We start from the raw sequence: 19630 nt of genomic DNA on the forward strand, positions 1-19630 counted from the left end.
GTGTGTAATCTCTAGCCTAGGAATTCATGTGATAAATATTTCATAAACATGAAGAATCAACTCTTTCCTTAAAGTGCGATTTAAAAGCTCTAAATATCATTCTTATTAGCTAAATTGGTATTTCCTAGGCCATTTCAAATAAGTCTTGGGTTATTGAAGCAGGCTTTATTTTTTTTTTCAGACAGTCTCACTCTACTGCCCAGACTGGAGTGCAGTGTTGCAATCTCGACTCACTGCAACCTCTGCCTCCCAGGTTTAAGTGATTCTCCTGCCTCAGCCTCCCAAGTAGCTGGGACTACAGGAATGAGTCGCCATGCCTGGCTAATTTTTGTATTTTTAGTAGACAAGGGGTTTCACCATGATGGGCAGTCATGAGGTTGGTTGCCATAGTCTTGGACAGCTCTACCTCTGTGGCTTCGCAGGGTACCTCCTCCCTCCCAGCTGCTTTCATGGACTGCTATTGAGTGTCTGCAACTTTTCCAGGCACACAGTGGAAGCTGTCGGTGGATCTACCATTCTGGGGTCTGGAGGGTGGTGACCATCTTCTCACAACTCCATTAGGTAACAACCCAGTAGGGACTCTTCATGAGAGCTCCAACCCCACATTTCCCTTCCACACTGCCCTAGCAGAGGATCTCCATGAGGGCCCCGCCCCTGCAGCAAATTTCTATTGGGCATTCAGGCATTTCCATAAATCTTCTGAAATCCAGACAGAGGTTCCCAAACCCGAATTCTTAGACTTTTGTGCACCCACAGGCTCAACATGGAAGCTGTCAAGTCTTGGGTTTCGCACCCTGTAAAGTCTTGTCTCGAGCTATATGTTGGCTCCTTTCACCACAGCTGGAACATCTGGGACATAGGGCACCAAATGCCTAGACTGCACACAGCATAGGAACCCTGGACCAGCCCATGAAACCACTTTTTCCTCTTAGGACTCTGGGCCTGTGACTGGAGGGCTGCCATGAAGGCCTCTGACATGCCCCAGAGACATTTTCCCCATTGTCTTGAGGATTAACATTGGCCCCTTCGTTACTTGTGCAAATTTATGTAGCTAGTTTGAATTTCACCACAGAAAATGGGATTTTCTTTTCTCTCACCTTGTCAGGCTGCAGATTTTCCAAACTTCTATGCTCTATTTCCCTTTCAAAACTGAATGGCTTTAACAGCACCCAAGTCACCTCTTGAATGCTTTGCTGCTTCGAAATTTCTTCCACCAGATAGCCTAAATCTTCTTTCTCAAGTTCAAAGGGACAAAATGCTGCCAGTCTCTTTGCTTAAACATAACAAGAGTCACCTTTGTTCCAGTTCCCAACAAGTTCCACATCTCCTTCTGAGACCACCTTAGCCTGGACTTTGTTGTTCATATCACTATCAGTATTTTTGTCAAAGCCATTCAACAAGTCTCTAGGAAGTTCCAAACTTTCCCACATCTTTCTGTCTTCTTTTGAGCACCCCAAACTGTTCCAACCTCTGCCTCTTGCCTAGTTTTAAAGTCACTTCCACATTTTGGTGTATATTTTCAGCAACGCCTCACTCTACTGGTAGTAATTTACTGTATTAGTCTGTTTTCACACTGCTGATAAAGACATACCTGAGACTGGGCAATTTACAAAGGTAAAAGGTTTATTGGATTTCTAGTTCCACATGGCTGGGGAGGCCTCACAATCATGGCAGAAGGTGAATGGCACATTTCATTTGGTGGCAGACAAGAGAAGAGAGTTTGTGTAGGGAACCTCCCCTTTTTAAAACCATCAGATCTCGTGAGACTTATTCACTATCATGAGAAAAGCACAGGAAAGACCTGTCCCCATGATTCAATCATCTCCCACTGGGTTCCTCCGACAACGTGGGAATATGGGAGCTACAAGATTAGATTTGCATATGGACACAAAGTCAAAACATATCAATGTATCAATAAGAAACATTGTATTTTAAAGGCACTCCTATTTGTCTCTATATCCATTGCTTGAGCATGAAATAAGCAAGCGGGACATTTCTTGCCTTACTGGGAGTATAGATGGTTAATGTGGGGCATGGCTAATGATTCATAGACTTGCAGGAAATGTTATTTTCACCTCGGAGCCTCATAAGAAAACACCTCGCCCTGCAGGAAGAATTTTAAAACACGCCTTTTCCTCCTTGCCATGACATACAAAATATAGACACATAGCATTCAGACTATCCCAATCTCTCTTAGATATACTTTATACGGTCAAATAACACTAATATTTTGTTCAGTAACCATACTGAAGACTTTCAAGTTTTTTACAATTTGATTCTTAAAGGTATAATCTAATACAACAGTTATAATGACTGTGGAATATTTTTCATGCAGCACCTAGCATGATCTAGGGTTTCATTCCTCAATTGCAGCTTCAATGTTTCCTGTGTTGTGCCACTCAACAAGGCTATTTCGATGGTTTCTTCAGATTTACGTTAAAATCATGCCCCATTTTAATTTTTTGATATTTTTGAACCATGCTTTCCTTATGTATCTGATTTGGTTTCTTTTCCTTCTTACTTCCCTCCTCCCCTCCTTCTTTCTTTCCTGCCTTCTTTTCTTCCTTTTTATTAAGATCCTGATTGCCTTTACTTTGTAACTTTTTAATAAAAGATATTTATTTTCATCCTATTCTTTATAGTATACACATTCTTACCTACCTTTGCTTTCTTTTAGAAATAATTGCATTGTTCTTTTTTTAAGTATCTAAGATTTTCAAGTTTTATTTTATGTGTTCATTCTCCTTAAGCTTTTAATTTTTAATTTTGTGGATACATAGTAGGTGTGTATACTTATGGGGCACATATGATTTTATGATAAAGACTTAAAATGTGTGATAATCACATGAAGATAAATGGGGTATCCATCATCTCAAGCATTCATTCTTGGTGTTACAAAAAATCTAATTATACTTTTTTGGCTATCTTAAAATGTACAATTAAATTATTTATAGAGTCACGCTGTTGTATTATCAAATACTAGACCTTGTTCATACTTTCTTTTTTTTTTTTTTTTTTTTTTTTTTTTTTTTTTTTTTTGGTACTCATTAATCTCTCCACTTCCTCCAACCCCCACTACCTTTCTCAGCCTCTGGTAACTATCACTCCGCTGTCTGTCTTCATGAGTTCAATTGTTTTTATGTTTAGATCCACAAGTAAGTGAGAACATGTGAAGTTTGTTTTTCTGCGCCTGGCTTATTTCACTTAACATAATGACCTCTATTTCCATCCATGCTCTGGCAAATGACAGGATACAAATGACAGGATCTTATTCTTTTTATGGTTGAATAGTACTCCATTGTGTATATGTGCCACATTTTCTGTATCCTTTTAACTGTTAATCAATAGACATTGCTTCTAAATCTTGGCTATTGTGAATAGTGCTGCAATATACATGGAAGTACACAGATCACTTTGATATACTGATTTCCTTTCTTTTGGTTGTAAACCTATAAGTGAGATTGTGGGATCATATGGTAGCACTATTTTTAGTTTTTTGAGTTTATTTTATTTAGTTTATTTTAACAAAAATAACAAAATTGGAGGAATCACATTACCTGACTTCAAATTATACTACAGAGCTATAGTAACTGAAACAGCATGGCACTGACATAAAAATAACACATAGATTAATGGAATAGCCTAGAGAACCTAGAAATAAATTCAAACTGTTCTCCATAGTGGGTTGTAATGATTTAAATTTCCACCAACAGTATACAGGGTTTCCCTTTTCTCTACACCCTTACCAGCATTTGCTATTGCCTGTCTTTTGGATATAATCCATTTTAACTGGGGTGAGATCATATCTTATTGTAATTTTGGTTTGCATTTCTCTGATGAGCAGTAATGTTGACCACCCTTTTATATACCTGTTGGCCATTTATGTCTTCTTTTGAGAAGTAACTCAAAAACCATATGATCATTTCAATTAATGCTGAAAAGGTGTTTGATAAAATTCAACATCCCTTCATGATTTAAAAAAAAAAAAAAAAAAAACTTTAAAAAATCTAGGTATGGAAGGAATTACCTCAACAAATAAAAGCCATATACAACAGACCCACAGCTATCACACTGAATCAGGAGAAATTGAAAGTGTTTCCTCTAAAACAGCATTTGCTATTGCCTGTCTTTTGGATATAATCCATTTTAACTGGGGTGAGATCATATCTTATTGTAGTTTTGGTTTGCATTTCTCTGTTGAGCAGTAATGTTGACCACCTTTTTATATACCTGTTGGCCATTTATATGTCTTCTTTGGGAAGTAACTCAAGGACCATGTGATCATTTCAATTGTTGCTGAAAAGGTGTTTGATAAAATTCAACATCCCTTCATGATAAAAAAAAAAAAAAAAAAAAAAAAGCCTTAAAAAAAAACTAGGTATAGAAGGAATTACCTCAACAAATAAAAGCCATATACAACAGACCCACAGCTATCATACTGAATGGGGAGAAACTGAAAGTGTTTCCTCTAAAACCTGGAACTCAACAAGGATGCCTACTTTCATTACTGTTATTCAGCATAGTACCAGAAGTACTAACTGGAGCAATCAGATAAGAGAAAGAAATAAAGGGAATCAAATTGGGAAGGAAGAAGTCAAATTAGCCTTGTTTGCAGATGTATGATTTTATATTTGGGAAAACCTATAGGCTCCACCAAAAATATAAAAACTGATGAGCAAATTTAGTAAAGTTGCAGGATACAAAATCAACATGCAAAAATCAGTAGCATTTCTGTATGCCAACAGCAAACAATCTAAAAAAGAAACCCAGAAAGTAATCCCATTTATAATAGCTACAAATAAAATTAAATCCCTAGGAATTAACCAAAAAAGTAAAAGATCTCTGCAATAAAAACTATAAAACATTTATGAAAGAAATTTTAAGAGGACACCAAAAAAAGGAAAGATATTCCATGTTTATGGATTGAAAGAATCAATACTGTTAAAATGTCCACACTACCCAAGGCAATCCACAGATTTGATGTGCTCTCTATCAGAAATAGAAAAAACAATCTTAAAATGTATATGTAATCACAAAAGACCCAGAACATCCAAAGCTATCCTTAACAAAAATAACAAAATTGTAGGAATCACATTACCTGACTTCAAATTATACTACAGAGCTATAGTAACTGAAACAGCATGGCACTGGCATAAAAACAGACACATAGATTAATGGAACAGCATACAGAACCCAGAAGTAAATTAACATATCTAAAGTGAACTCATTTTTGGCAAAGATGCTAAAACCATAAATCGGGGAAAGGACGATCTTTTCAATAAATGGGTTTGGGAAAACTGAATATCCATATGCAGAAGAATGAAACTGGACTCCTATCTCTTGACATATTCAAAAATTAAATCAAAATAGATTTAAGGCCTAAGTCTAAGATCTCAAACTATAAAACTACTAGAAGAAAACACTGGGGAAACTCTCCAGAACATTGGACTGGGCAAAGATTTCTTTAATAATATCCCACGAGCACAGGCAACCAAACCAAAAATTGACAAATGGGATCACATCGAGTTAAAAAGCTTCTGTACAGCATAGCAAACAATCAACAAAGTGGGGGGACAACCCATGGAATGGGAGAAAAAAATTGCAAACTACCCATCTGACAACGGGTTAATAATTCAAATTATATAAGGAACTCAAACATCTCTATTAAAAAATCTAATTATCTGATCAAAACATGGGCAAATGATGCGTTTTTCTTTAGGTCTGTTGATTTCACAGTCTCTGGAGCATCTTACTGCCTTTATATTTTCTTTATTTCTCTACTTTTATTTAAACTCAAGTTCTGTAAAAGTCTCATTCATTCTCTTCACTTGGGCATCTCTACATATATCCACTTTCAGTCCTCTACCCTTCTGCCCTCATCTGGACTGGTTGCTTTCTATTTATGCTAGATTACAATTTAGTGACTTCCTTCCACAGCTGTTCTGAATCACAACGACTGTTTTCTAGGTGCCATATTCAGTGGTGTGCAGGTAAAAGTTTAACATTGGTTCTCGAAACATACATATAAACTAATTCTAATTTTTAGCATTTTCTGATTTTCATTTTGCAAATATTCCCATCATGACAGACATCAAGTTCCCAACTTGAGGTCACTGACCATAGAATGGGGAAGAGATGCCTCCTTCCCACCCCCCAACCAAGGCCAGCATCTCCCCAACACCACAAATTAGAGTCATTTTAACAGAGATACTTCTAAAGAACAGTCATCCATTTTCCAACTTAACAAAGCAACTTGGATATAATTTCATCTTATTTGGGGTCTCTGGGTCATTATTATAAACATCACAGTCAAGGGCAAAAAGTTGTGTCTCTAGAGATTATGACATTTAGAGAGAAAATACTAGCCAGTAAACCAAATGGCTAAATAACCAAAATGCGAGTTAAATAGAATAATTAGGTAAAAAATACAATGGTATTTTGTTTATTTTTGAAGTCTTTGTTGTTGTTAGTTAACTTTTCAAATTTGTAATAATCAAATCTAGTTTTCACAGTTTGTATAGTTGTTACAGCTGCCCTTCTCCATATTCTCGATATGCTCCCTTCTCTGTTTTTCATGTCTTTTTATTTGTACTCTTATTTCTTCCCACCTCAATTCATTTTTTTAAGTTCTCAGGGAATAAATATTAATAAATAGAGAGCGTGCCTTGAATATAAAATGCATATTTTATCATAAGTGGCATTAATTTGGCTTCTCTTTCATTACCTGTGTTTTCTTTAATATCATAAAAGAGAATGGTATCCATGCATCTATTGACAGAAAAGAAAATGAGTTTTTCTCTTTGAAAGTTCACCTTAAAGGTTTTTGTCATGCACAACTGCTTTGAAATAGCGTTGTTTTTCAGAATGAATGGCCTGCAGCTGCTCTTCAGGGTTTCTTTTTTTTCTTTCTTTCTTTCTTTTTTTTAGTATTTAATTATGTTTGGACATTTAAAAAAATACATATTTGTATCACTGATGGGCCAATAAATAAAATGCTGCATAGAAAGATTCCCAGGAACTAATTTTTAGAGAAAGGTTCCTAGGGACTAATTAGAGTCACAAGCAGAGACAAGCAGGAAGTAAAAAACACTGTGCTGCTGCTTCTTTCCTTACTCTGATATTTTGCATTGTAACCATTTCTGAACATTTATGGATTCAGGAGATGAATCCTGAATGCATCCTGAATCATATCACGCCATGATCAGGAAATACCCATGAAATGAATGTGGATCTGGTGTGGTTTTCTTTAGGCGTTCGCTCTCTTCTCTTTTCCTCCACAGCTTGCTGAAGGCAAATCTTGACCAGGGTAAATTCAGCTTACTGGATAGAGGACATTTCTTTATGTCCAAGAAAATTAAAGCTATTCAAGCATAACTGAATAGCTGTCACATAACTAGAAAATAACTGTCACATAACTAGAAAAATACCTAGGGTGCCAATTTCTTTTCAAAGCTACAGTTTCCAGTGCCATCAGTATGGCTAATCACTGGATCATTTTATTAGAATTACTATTTTATCAATACAAAACTAGAAAAATGCCTGAAATGTGTAATGATTCGTGACCAAATACAGCAGGTGATATTGTAAAATTTTTCAATGTAGAATACAAGAAATACTGTTAGAACACGATAATGGCATTTTTGGTATTCACTGGACCATATGAAATGCATCTGTTTCATCATAAATGGTTGTGTATATATTGACACATTTTATAATTGTTTTAAAATGTCAAGATGTATGTAATACAATTATAATAAACTGTGGCATGTCTAAAATTGTAATGACCTCATAATTTCTGTTTGGTATTCTAAAAGGATGCTATCTAATCCAAGATGAATTTTCTTGTCAGTATATGATCTCAATAAAATGCAATTCAAAGGGTTTAACTCTAGTTTTAGATCAGAGTCTTGAGCCCAGAGTAAGTAAATGAGGAAGCTTCGTTTTGAACAGGTAGTTAGTCATTATCAGCATTGGCAATCTAAGGAAAGGAAAAGAAAGAGAACAGATTTGGCTAATGTATATTTCACACAGGAAAGCGGGGATAGGCAGGAGTTTTCGTTTTTTGTTTGTTTTCCAAAATTACACTAGTTCTAGTGTCGCAAGCCCGGAGTTCTTTTTGATCCAATGATGTTATACTAAGCCAATTGTTTTACTAAAAATAATGATATGAAATAAGCCAATCACAGAAAGACAAACTTCACATGCTCTCACTCATTTGTGGGAGCAAAAATTTGAAACAATTGAGCTCATGGAGATAGAGAGTAGAATGATGGTTACCAGAGGCTGGGAAGGGGAGAAGAAGATAAAATGAGGATGGTTAATAAATGCAAAAATAGAGGTAGATAGAATGAATAATATCCAGTATTTGATAGTACAATGGGGTGATTATAGTCAACAATAATTTATCACACATTTTTAAACAATTAAAATAGTGGAATTGGAATGTTCCTAACAAAAAGAAAAGAGGAATGTTTGAGGTGATGGATACTGTAATTATCCTGCTGTGATTATTACATATGTATGTCTATATTAAGACATCACATATACCCCATAAATATATATATATCATGTACCCCTAATAATTAAACATAACTTTTAATATAAAAATAAAAATGATGAACTTAAAACATTAAAAAATCTGTCTGGAATTTCTACTGTAGAAAATGATTTAAGAAGTGTATCTGTAACTCTCCAGATAGATTTAAAATCTATTTATACTTGAAGTTATAATGCTCAAAACTATCTTAGTATAGTTTCTGAGAGAAGGTGCAGAAAACAGCACATGAAATAAGAATGAAAATTCTAATAATAATGGTGACAAAAAGTGCGATTGAAGTTGAATATGCAGATTCCTCCAGCCATGAGATAAAGATTAAAATAACGTGATGATGCTTGGATTAGACACTAATGAACTTTATTTTTGTTCTTGTTGTTGTTGTAGATCTCAGCATTAGAGAGGCAGATCTTTGACTTCCTTGGTTTCCAGTGGGCTCCTATTCTTGGAAATTTTCTGCACATAATAGTTGTCATATTGGGTTTGTTTGGAACCATTCAGTACAGACCTCGATACATAATGGTGGTAAGTCTTATTTTTATCATTTCTCCTCATATAAACAATGCAACATTTCTATAAGAATAGAAATAAAATATTTCTAAGTGGCCCCTTCTGATATAATTTGGCATTGCTTTTCTAGTCCTCAAATATTAAATTTTGTTCAGAAGTGATTATCTGTGGAAAATACAATGTAATGAATGTTGTACAGTAAGATCAAAGCCACATGCTCAAAAGTGTATGATGACATGGTGTCCCTCACAACGTAACTGAATTCAATTTTTACATAGAAATTCAAAATAGGCTTTGGATACAGTAGGAGGTCTGCTTATTGTCTTGGTTATAGAATAGTTAGATGCAATGTACATTAACTATTAGGGTATTAATTTATCAATTGACTGAAATGTCAATTTCACTGACATTTGTCACTAACTCCAAAAAGCAAATCTGTCTAGCATAATTGTTTAATCACTGAAAACAATAATATATTTTAATTTTAATTGATTTAGGACATTACAAGTGCATGTATGGATGGATATTTCGTACACATCCCTAATGTATTGAATACTGGTTGATATTGAATATTTCTCCATTTGTCAAGATAAATTTGAAACAGATATCCAAAACATGGTCAGCACACACTCCATTATAGGACAGTTTAATGAGCTGTAGGCCGTGACCCACAGTCTAATGAAAGCTATTCACAGTAATTACTTGTCTTTTCTATAACATAAAAAGAGGGCATTAATGTAGGCTACACATGTGAGAAGGTTGGGAGAAATAATAAGCATATATAATTGTTTTAAATTGGAGTAACAAACTATAAAATGTACATTAAGCCTGTGTAAAGATACAGTGTTCAGTAGAATTACCGGGTATTTTCCTGGGATACACTGACATTGCCTCACTAGAAGAAAATCATAGACTTAAAAATATGCCATCTTTCCATTTTGACATAATCTAATTCTACCTGTGGAAAATAATGAAGTTATTATTTTTCTCTGTTAAATGCATCCATCCTCTATTTTGATTTTTAAACTTGTCTTTTTTATTTCTTTCACCATTTCACAGAGGTGTAGGTAACTGAATAGACTGCATTCAAATGGCCTTGGGAGCATTTGATGGCTCTCAATTTGCTGCAGGGGCTAAGCAATTTCTGCTTTACTTTCCTTCTCTTAGAGATAGCCTCAGCCAGGTATGGTGACTCACACCTGTAGTCCCAGCACTTTGGGAAGCTGAGGCAGGAGGATTGCTTGAGCTCAAAAGTTCAAGAGCAGCTGGGGTTTTTTTAATAGAAATCTTGTGTTTACAACAACTACAAAAAGTAGCCAGACATTGGGGCGCCTGTGGTCCCAGCTACTCAGGGGGCTGAGGCAGGAGGATCGCTTGAACCCAGGAGATCAAGACTGCAGCGAGACATGATCATGCCACTCCGCTCCAGTCTGGGCGACAAAGAGAAACCCTGTCTCAAAAAAATAAAATAAAATAAATAAGTAAATAAAGATAGCCTCTGCTAAGTAACTACATGATCTCCTAGAAGGGGGTTTCATGGAGTTGGACTTGCGGCCTAAGATGCTTTCATACCATGCATAATCAAGCTATTATTGAATTCTAAATGTGTTCTAATTTGTTACTATGAATATAGAGCAATTTTACTCATTACAGATTTTTGTTTTATGATGTTGGTGTTCTGCTGAGAAACAAAATACCTTGTGACTTTGAAACCATAGTTGACTTCCAGAGAATGAAGCTGTAGGTAAACACCAGTGACATCTAGTCCTGTTGATTTTACCCTCTAAATGTTAACCCTATGCACTATTCACATAACTGCTGCCTTGGTTGAGGCTTATGTCTTCTCTCTTCTACGGGTGGACTTTGCCTCTTATTTTTCACCTTTCTTCCTTCCAATTTGCTCTTTGTGCTTTTCTTAAATTACTGGCCTAAAACCGCCACTGGGTCCTTAACTGGGTAAGATCTAAGAATATTCTTGCCTGATGTACTTGACCAAACTCATGTCTAACTATTCTTCCTTTTTTTCTTCCTTTGTCCCCCCACCTCCCTCCCTCCCTCCCTCCCTCTCTCCCTCCCTTCCTTCTTTCCTTCCTTCTTCCCTCCCTCCCTTTTCTCCCACCCATCCTCCCTCCCTTCCTTCTATCCTTCCTCCCTTCCTCCCTTCTTTCCTTCCTTCCCTCTTTCCTTTTTTCCTTCCTCCCTCCCACCCATCCTCACTCACTCCTTTCCTCCCTTCTTTCCTCCCTCCCTCCTTCTCTCCTTCCTTCCTTCCTTCCTTCCTTCCTTCCTTCCTTCCTTCCTTCCTTCTTCCCTTCCTCTCCCCATCCTCTTCCTTTACTCACTTCTTTGCTTTCTAACTTTCTTTCTCCATTTTTTCATTCACTTATTAATTCAAAAGATATTTATTGAGCTTCTACCCTATGTTTGGCACTGTGTTAAGTGTGGGCTATACTGGTGAGCAAAAACAGACTGACATATTCTCTGTCCTCCTGGGTGCTTACTTTATCGTGCAGTGAAGAGAGGTGTGCCTTTATCAAACAATTGTCCACATAAATGTTAAATTGCAACACATATGAAGGAGCACACTATGCCATGAGATGTCTAATGGGGTATCTGCCTGCAGCAGGGCAGTGGAGTTAGGCACCCTGCAGGGAGCTGAGAACTGAGGTCTGCAGTGCAAGTATGAGAGTGAGTCCACAAGGGAAGAATGGAGTGAAGGGGGGGGTCTGGGTCGGAGGCACCACAGGGCCCATAGAAGGGGGACTATCACAGCAGTTCTGATTTATTCATTAAGCATCTATTGAGGACCTATACTGTGCTAAGTTTGGAAAAATAGGAAAGAATTCAAATGTCAGAGGCCCTGCTCTGCAGGCACTAACCATGTAAAGAGTGAGGAGTTGCAGGTTCTGGGACTCTCTAGAAGTGAGTAAATGGCAGTGGAGAGGAATGAGACCAGCAGTGGGGCAAGGCCTGGGGGAGGGCCTGAGCCAGGTGTGGAGACCCAGGAGGGCTGAGAGTCTGCACACCTCAGTGTCATGGGCCTCCTGCTGCACCTGCCTCACCAGCCCCGTGCTCTGGTAGCCTTGCCTGGTGTTTGTGTCCTGGTCTAGCAATATTTCCTCAGTCTCTCATGGATACCTTCTTCCATACACGTTCATGTTGAATCGCTCTCTGCTCCTTCACCTCTAGTGTGTCTTGAGTATATTTTATAATTTGTTCATGTTTATGTCTTCTAGGCAAAATGTTCTTTGAGAGCATAGAACGTAATTAGTGCTCAGTACATATTTATTGATTACTTTTCCTTTTGCCCTACTAGTTCACAGAGTGCACCCATAATGAAACTGCTGTCACTTCTCTGTTGGTACTTTTTCCTTTGCTTCCCTCTCTCCCTCCTCCCTCCTGTGTGTAGAGGAAGGCAGTTTTAGGTCTTTCAGAACCTTCAAAGAAAAGCATCGACAAGACCAACGATCCACGTTTTTGCTCATCTTGATGGTCTTTTTTTATGGGTTATGCCAACCAAGTCTCTCTCATTTTATTTGCTATCTTATTCAGGATCCTCTCTCAGGAAGGGGAGAGAAAGAAAGCAATAAATTGGTGTGAAAGCCCTCCACACCACGCATGTCATTAGGTTTCATTCTCACAAATATCCTACAGGGCATGTATTAACTTCTCTGATTTCCCAGAGGAGAAAAGAGGTCAGAAAATTTGAGTGACTAGCCCAAGGATCATAGGAGGTAGTGGAAGGCAGAATTGGATGTGTGCTGGCCTGTGATTGTTAGGTTCAAGAAGCTCTTGTAGCATGATCTGTGCTTTGCTTTCACCGGCAGATTCCAGATGATAATGTTACCATTGTCAGTATAAGTTGTGATATAGGAAATAGTCTTGGCCTACCTCCCAGTCAGATATCATTACCTTTATGAAAGATTACCTCTTATTCTAATATGGGTATAAATTATCTATTTGATAAAAGTACCTAAAGAATCATTAATCTGTGAGTATGGGAAATCTATTCACAAAAAAAAAAAAAAAAAAAAAAAAAAAAAAAAAAAAAAAGGCCTTTTATAAAAAGAGCATGTTGTTTTTTGGGAAGGTTTTTTTTTTTTTGTTTTTTTTTTTTTTTTTTGAGAAGGAGTCTCACTCTGTCACCCAGGCTGGAGTGCAGTGGCGCGATCTCTGCTCACTGCAAGCTCCGCCTCCCGGGTTCACACCATTCTCCCGCCTCAGCCTCCGAGTAGCTGGGACTACAGGCGCCCGCCACCACGCCCGGCTAGTTTTTTGTATTTTTAGTAGAGATAGGGTTTCACCATGTTAGCCAGGATGGTCTCGATCTCCTGACCTCGTGATCCACCCGCCTCGGCCTCCCAAAGTGCTGGGATTACAGGCTTGAGCCACCGCGCCTGGCTGTATTTTTTTTTTTTTAATTCATTCTTGAGTTGTTGTCACAAATGCTTTGGTTTGAAGCCACAACAAGTGGCCTGGAATTAATTCTGATATCAAAAAAACTGAAAACGAAGGTAACATATGTACCATTGGAGGCAGCAGCTTTTCAATGGCAGCGAGAAGAGTCCTGGAGCAGAAATCCATACTCACTTTCACAGTGAGGGGAAAGAGCTTTTTCATTGCAAGAGATTTTCCCTCAAAATTGCTTCTTCTATTTTTAGTATTGGCTTCCTTTGTTGGCCAAACCACCACACAGATAGGTCAACTAAGTTAACCCATTTCAAAATAAGAAACACTTTGGAGCACCAGGTATGTGCTAAGTGCTCACGCAGAGATTAATAAAATATGTATGCTCACTGCGACAATTAAATAGAGCTCTAGTTTTACAAAAACACAGATAATTTACTGCCATTTTGGACAAGAGACAGGGTTCATCACAGTTGAGTTTAAGTAATTGATCACCTTTATGAAACTGCTTTGGGTAAAGGACCATGAGTCTCAAGCTCTCCAATGACTAGTTTTTCCAAACTCTTAGAGTCTAAATCAAAGCTTATGAAAATTGTTTCTTTATCTACTTCTCCAGCACCTCCTGCATTACCCATTTGCCTGCCTCATGCCAGCCATGCTGAATGATTTGTATTTTCCAAAGACCACATGCTGCTCTTGCCTCTTCAGTTTGCCCATACTGCTCCTTCTGCCTGGAATGCCTTAATCTCTCTATCCTCTTGGAAAACTCGTAATAATCCTCAATTAAATAGTCACCTTTTACAGGCCTTGCCTGACCACTGAATGCGAGGGAAAGTGCCTCTTCCCTTCTGCTGCTGTAAATCTTGGTAAACTTTCTACTCCAGCACCTGCCCGGCTGTCATCATTGCTTCTCTCCCTGTCTTGCCCCATTCAACAATGACTCCTGGAAGGCAGAACTGTGCCCATCTATTGCTGCATTCTAGGCCTATTCCTTTGTTCTAGGCCTATTCCTCTATGTACAGACCATTAGATATGCTTAATACTTGATTGAGCAAACAATAAATGAATCAAAGGTTATTGGATGAAAGGATTTTACAAGATGGAAGGGACAGGGATTTTTTCTTTTTTAATCTCAGAGCATGTCAACAATGCACTGCTTTGCTTGTCTCAGCCTGAACTTGGCTGAGGGAATTATATGATAAAATAATATGTGCACCTACCAATAGCTGACTTACTCCTCAAGATTTATTTTTTTCTAAGAAATGTAATGTTGTGAGCTCCTGCCACTACAACTGAGGAGGCCTCCCGGCAAAGTCTATTAGACAAACCTCCCCAAATCGCAGAATCAAAGAGCAGTAATTCCCTTCCAGATAGCATCACACTATTAAGGTACAATTTACTACTTCTGTATTTATTTTTAGAATACAAAAACAACTTTGCCACATAGTATTCCTTTGCTCGTGAAAGTTTATTTTGGCTAAGGTGCAAGGTGGAATATGTACATTAGGGCAACCATTCCCAACCTTTTTGACACCAGGGACTCATTTCATGGAAGGCAAGTTTTCCAGAGGTTGGGCGGGATGGTTTTGGGATGAAAATGTTCCATCTCAGATCTCAGATATTAGTTAGATTCTCATAAGTAGCTGCAGCTTAGATCCCTCATATGGGTAGTTCACAATAGGGCTTGTGTTCATATGAGAATCTAATGCCACACTGATCTGACAGGAGGCAGAGCTCAGGCAGTACTGGACTGTGGCCTGGAGATTGGGTACCTCTGGTTTAGAGGAATACCATGTTCAGTCTTGGGTTTTGAATGGACCTTATGTGCTTCTTTGGCTATAGACAGTGTCAAGCAGTGAAATCATATTTACCCATCACAAGACATTGTTGTAAAATCAATTATTTCCTATCTGTTTACTCCTCAGTAAAATATATTTTATTTTACTTGTAAATTTCAAGATAAGATTTTTGTCCTAGAATTACTTAAATCTTTGTTATTTCATGGGTGATAATTTAATCAAGCAGGTTTTAACTCACTTGCAGATGAATTAGCAAATTTGTTTAACATTTTTTGAAATGATTAACCTTGAAATTAAAATTAGCTCAAAATTGCCTTTAAAAAATTTTTAAGGGTCAAGTAAATTTGAAAAGTCCACAATTTAGTTATCTGGACTTTTATGCAAATGCTTATGTGCAAAGGACACCTCATTTTAATCTGAATTGTTATATAGCAAAATTCTTCTGCTATGTCAGCATAAATCCCATTCCAGAGTCACTGCTCAACATGAAGTTGAGTGTTAGGTTTTGATTCGATTGTTAACGTCAAATCTAAATTCCTCTTCACCAATTATTGGCTGTGAGGCCTTGGGACATTTATTTGCTTTCTTTTTGTCATAGTTACCTCATTTGAAAAACCTGACCCACAAATCATTTTAAATGATTATATAATGTATGTGACTTGCTTACTATAGCCTAACACAGGGTAGATGTTTGACAAATGTTTGAGATGTTCCTATGTCTTTTTTCCCCCTTTACTAAAAAATGTTACAATGACTGAGCAAGAAACTTACTCTACATTTTTATTATAAGTCTGGCACATTGTATGTAATATAGCAAATTGATTTGTATAGGAAAAAATGAATGAATGACCTCTCTTGTAATTAGAAAATAAGCAAACTCAGAAAGTAAAAATAATTCATATTATAAACTAATTGCTTGATGGGGAAGAAATACGCTGGAAGATGTCCAAAGTTTATTTCCATTAAAAAGTGCTGAAATATCCTTGCAAAACTAGGATACATTTAGGAAGCCACATAGAATGCATAAACATTCCTTTTTCATTATTATAGGTCTTGTCTATGTGGATTTGGATTTAAAATATATACACTAAACATAAGCAAAGTAGAAGAGAGATGGAGAGATTATGCAGAGAGATTTTTTCTTATGTTGAAAAGCTTTCTTTACTACAAGTATATTTAGTATACCTAAATACATGATGTAAGCCTGCTTTATAATAACCCAATTGTATTTGTTTTAAAATAGAGAGTCTTATTTTTTAAGTTATTACTTCAGTTGAATTATAAATAAAATAACCCACTTCAAAAAGAAAATAGGGAAGATAGGCAGTCTCTTTGGCCATTGGTTATTCCAATACATCTTGCCTAACTAAAATTCTATGGCCATATTTATATCTCGAGCTATCTCTTTTCTTTTATACCCATGATCAGATTTGTGTCTCAAGTGCACAGTAAGGTATAATTTATACCTTATAACAATTCAAAAATTGAAAATATATATCTTCTTTGTTCTCAGCAAAGAAACACAAATTTATTAGAAGAAACTTGTAATGTAAATGTATTAGAAGATATTACACAATATTGTTAAAACAAACAACACAAAAATTCCATATTATGCATGTCATACTAATTGTAAAATACTAAAAATACTGTCATTCTAAAATAAATTGCCAATTATAGAACATATATGAATAAAAATTTGAGATAAAATGGTAATTTGGTGAATTGTTCATTTGACAAATTGCTTAATTTGGTGACTGATTATCTTGCCATGAATCTATCATCCTTTTACTAAAATCTTTTAAAACAAAACCTACCCTGTATGCCTAAGCATCTCGGATAATCAGGTGTCAAATCCTAACTCTGACACTAAATAGGTGATTAAATGATTATCCCTCTACCTCAGTTTTAGTGTGATGATTGAATGACATGATCTATGTAAAGCACTTACCATAGTAGCAGGAACACAGAAAGCACCAGGATAATAAACCTTTTATTGTCCAAAACATAGGAACTGACAGTTGAGGATTACATAGCCTGGTAATTTTGCCTCTGCAAGTTCAGAAGTAGCATCAAGATTACAACTTGTGAGAGATACTGAATACACTCCAATCACCAAGTTTATGCTATGATCTTTAAATAGATGTGTTTTATTATGCATTTGTCATAACTATGAATTGATTCACTAAAAAATACCAGTGCGTTTAGGAGTTAGTCCTAATCATTAAGTCATATCATATGATTTTGTAATTAATTTAGTTTACTGCCTTACTTTAATATTGCTTTATTTTATGTTCTTTTCCTAACCTTTTTCAATGGCTTTTTTTCTCATGACTTAGAGGTTAGCATTGCTCTCCCATTTTGATATACGTATAATTAGATTTATTTAGAATGAAAGATATCAGACACTAGATGCCATCTTGCTAGCAAGAGCTTCAAAACTTATTGAAAGTTCAAACTTTACCAAGTCCACTTGTACTAGAAGACCTTATGAACAGAATGTATTACAGCATCAGCAATATCTGCGTGTACCAAAAATCTCACTATATTTTTACTTATCTTAACTTTTTTTTTTTTCATTTGCCTAATTCTCACTTCAACTTACCACTCAACCAGCTGCAGGAGCTTGACTTTCTGAGAGTGTGCAGCCATTAACCTAAAACTAGGCAGCCAAGACCTACAAGTCATCAAGCTGTTTTCCAGCTAAGTGGAGTCAGCTGAAATTAAGTGCTTTCTTTCTTTTCTTTTTTTTTATTATTATTATACTTTAAGTTCTAGGGTACATGTGCACAACTTGCAGGTTTGTTACATATGTATACATGTGCCATGTTGGTGTGCTGCACCCATTAACTCATCATTTACATTGGATATATCTCCTACCGCTATCCATCCCCTCTCCCGCCTCCCCACAATAGGACCCAGTGTGTGATGTTCCCCTTCCTGTGTCCCAGTGATCTCATTGTTTAATTCCCACCTGTGAGGGAGAACATGCGGTATTTGGTTTTCTGTTCCTGTGATAGTTTTCTGAGAATGATGGTTTCCAGCTACATCCATGTCCCAACAAAGGACACGAACTCATCCTTCTTTATGGCTGCAATGTATTCCATGATGTATATATGCCACATTTTCTTAATCCAGTCTGTCACTGATGGACATTTGGGTTGATTCCGAGTCTTTGCTATTGTGAATAGTGCCGCCATAAACATAGGTGTGCATGTGTCTTTAGAGCAGCATGACTTATAATCCTTTGGGTATATCCCCAGTAATGGGATGGCTGGGTCAAATGGTATTTCTAATTCTAGATCCTTGAGGAATCGCCACACTGTCTTCCACAATGGTTGAACTAGTTTACAGTCCCACCAACAGTGTAAAAGTGTTCCTGTTTCTCCACATCCTCTCCAGCACCTGTTGTTTCCTGATTTTTTAATGATTGCCATTCTAACTGGTGTGAGATGGTATCTCATTGTGGTTTTGATTTTCATTTCTCTGATGGCCAGTGATGATGAGCATTTTTTCATGTGTCTGTTGGCTGTATGAATGTCTTCTTTTGAGAAGTGTCTGTTCATATCCTTTGCCCACTTTTTGATAGGGTTGTTTGTGTTTTTCTTGTAAATTTGATTGAGTTCTTTATAGGTTCTTGATATTAGCCCTTTGTCAGATGAGTAGATTGCAAAAATTTTCTTCCATTCTGTAGGTTGCCTGTTCACTCTGATGGTAGTTTCTTTTGCTGTGCAGAAGCTCTTTAGTTTAATTAGATCCCATTTGTCAATTTTGGCTTTTGTTGCTGTTGCTTTTGGTGTTTTAGACATGAAGTCCTTGCCCATGCCTATATCCTGAATGGTATTACCTAGGTTTTCTTCTAGGGTTTTTATGGTTTTAGGTCTAACATTTAAGTCTCTAATCCATCTTGAATTAATTTTCGTATAAGGAGTAAGGAAAGAATCCAGTTTCAGCTTTCTACTTATGGCTAGCCAATTTTCCCAGCACCATTTATTAAATAGGGAATCCTTTCCCCATTTCTTGTTTTTGTCAGGTTTGTCAAAGATCAGATGGCTGTAGATGTGTGGTATTATTTCTGAGGACTCTCTTCTGTTCCATTGGTCTATATCTCTGTTTTGGTACCAGTACCATGCTGTTTTGTTTACTGTAGCCTTGAAGTATAGTTTGAAGTCAGGTAGCGTGATGCCTCCAGCTTGGTTCTTTTGACTTAGGATTGTCTTGGCAATGCGGGCTCTTTTTTGGTTCTATATGAACTTTAAAGCAGTTTTTTCCAATTCTGTGAAGAAAGTCATTGGTAGCTTAATGGGGATGGCACTGAATCTATAAATTACCTTGGACAGTATGGCCATTTTCACAATATTGA

At 36.8% G+C, this 19630-nt stretch overlaps 1 protein-coding gene and 1 long non-coding RNA gene across 5 annotated transcripts in view; one reads left to right on the forward strand and one right to left on the reverse strand.

Moving 5' to 3' along the window:
- The window catches only part of NKAIN3 (sodium/potassium transporting ATPase interacting 3), a 731409-nt gene that overhangs the window by 304439 nt on the left and 407340 nt on the right, over positions 1-19630 (forward strand). For all 4 annotated transcript variants that reach the window (XR_001446689.3, XM_015145447.3, XM_015145448.3 and 1 more), the window contains exon 2: positions 8942-9079. Coding sequence is in view for 3 of the 4 variants with exons in the window: in XM_015145447.3 (XP_015000933.1) it covers positions 8942-9079 (138 nt within the window). In the remaining variant the exon portion in view is untranslated. The remainder of the gene's footprint in view (positions 1-8941; positions 9080-19630) is intronic.
- The window catches only part of LOC114680262 (uncharacterized), a 162039-nt gene that overhangs the window by 45131 nt on the left and 97278 nt on the right, over positions 1-19630 (reverse strand). The gene's annotated exons all lie outside the window — the stretch shown is intronic.

Source organism: Macaca mulatta, chromosome 8, assembly GCF_049350105.2.
Source record: "Macaca mulatta isolate MMU2019108-1 chromosome 8, T2T-MMU8v2.0, whole genome shotgun sequence".
In the NCBI taxonomy this organism is placed as follows: Eukaryota; Metazoa; Chordata; class Mammalia; order Primates; family Cercopithecidae; genus Macaca; species Macaca mulatta.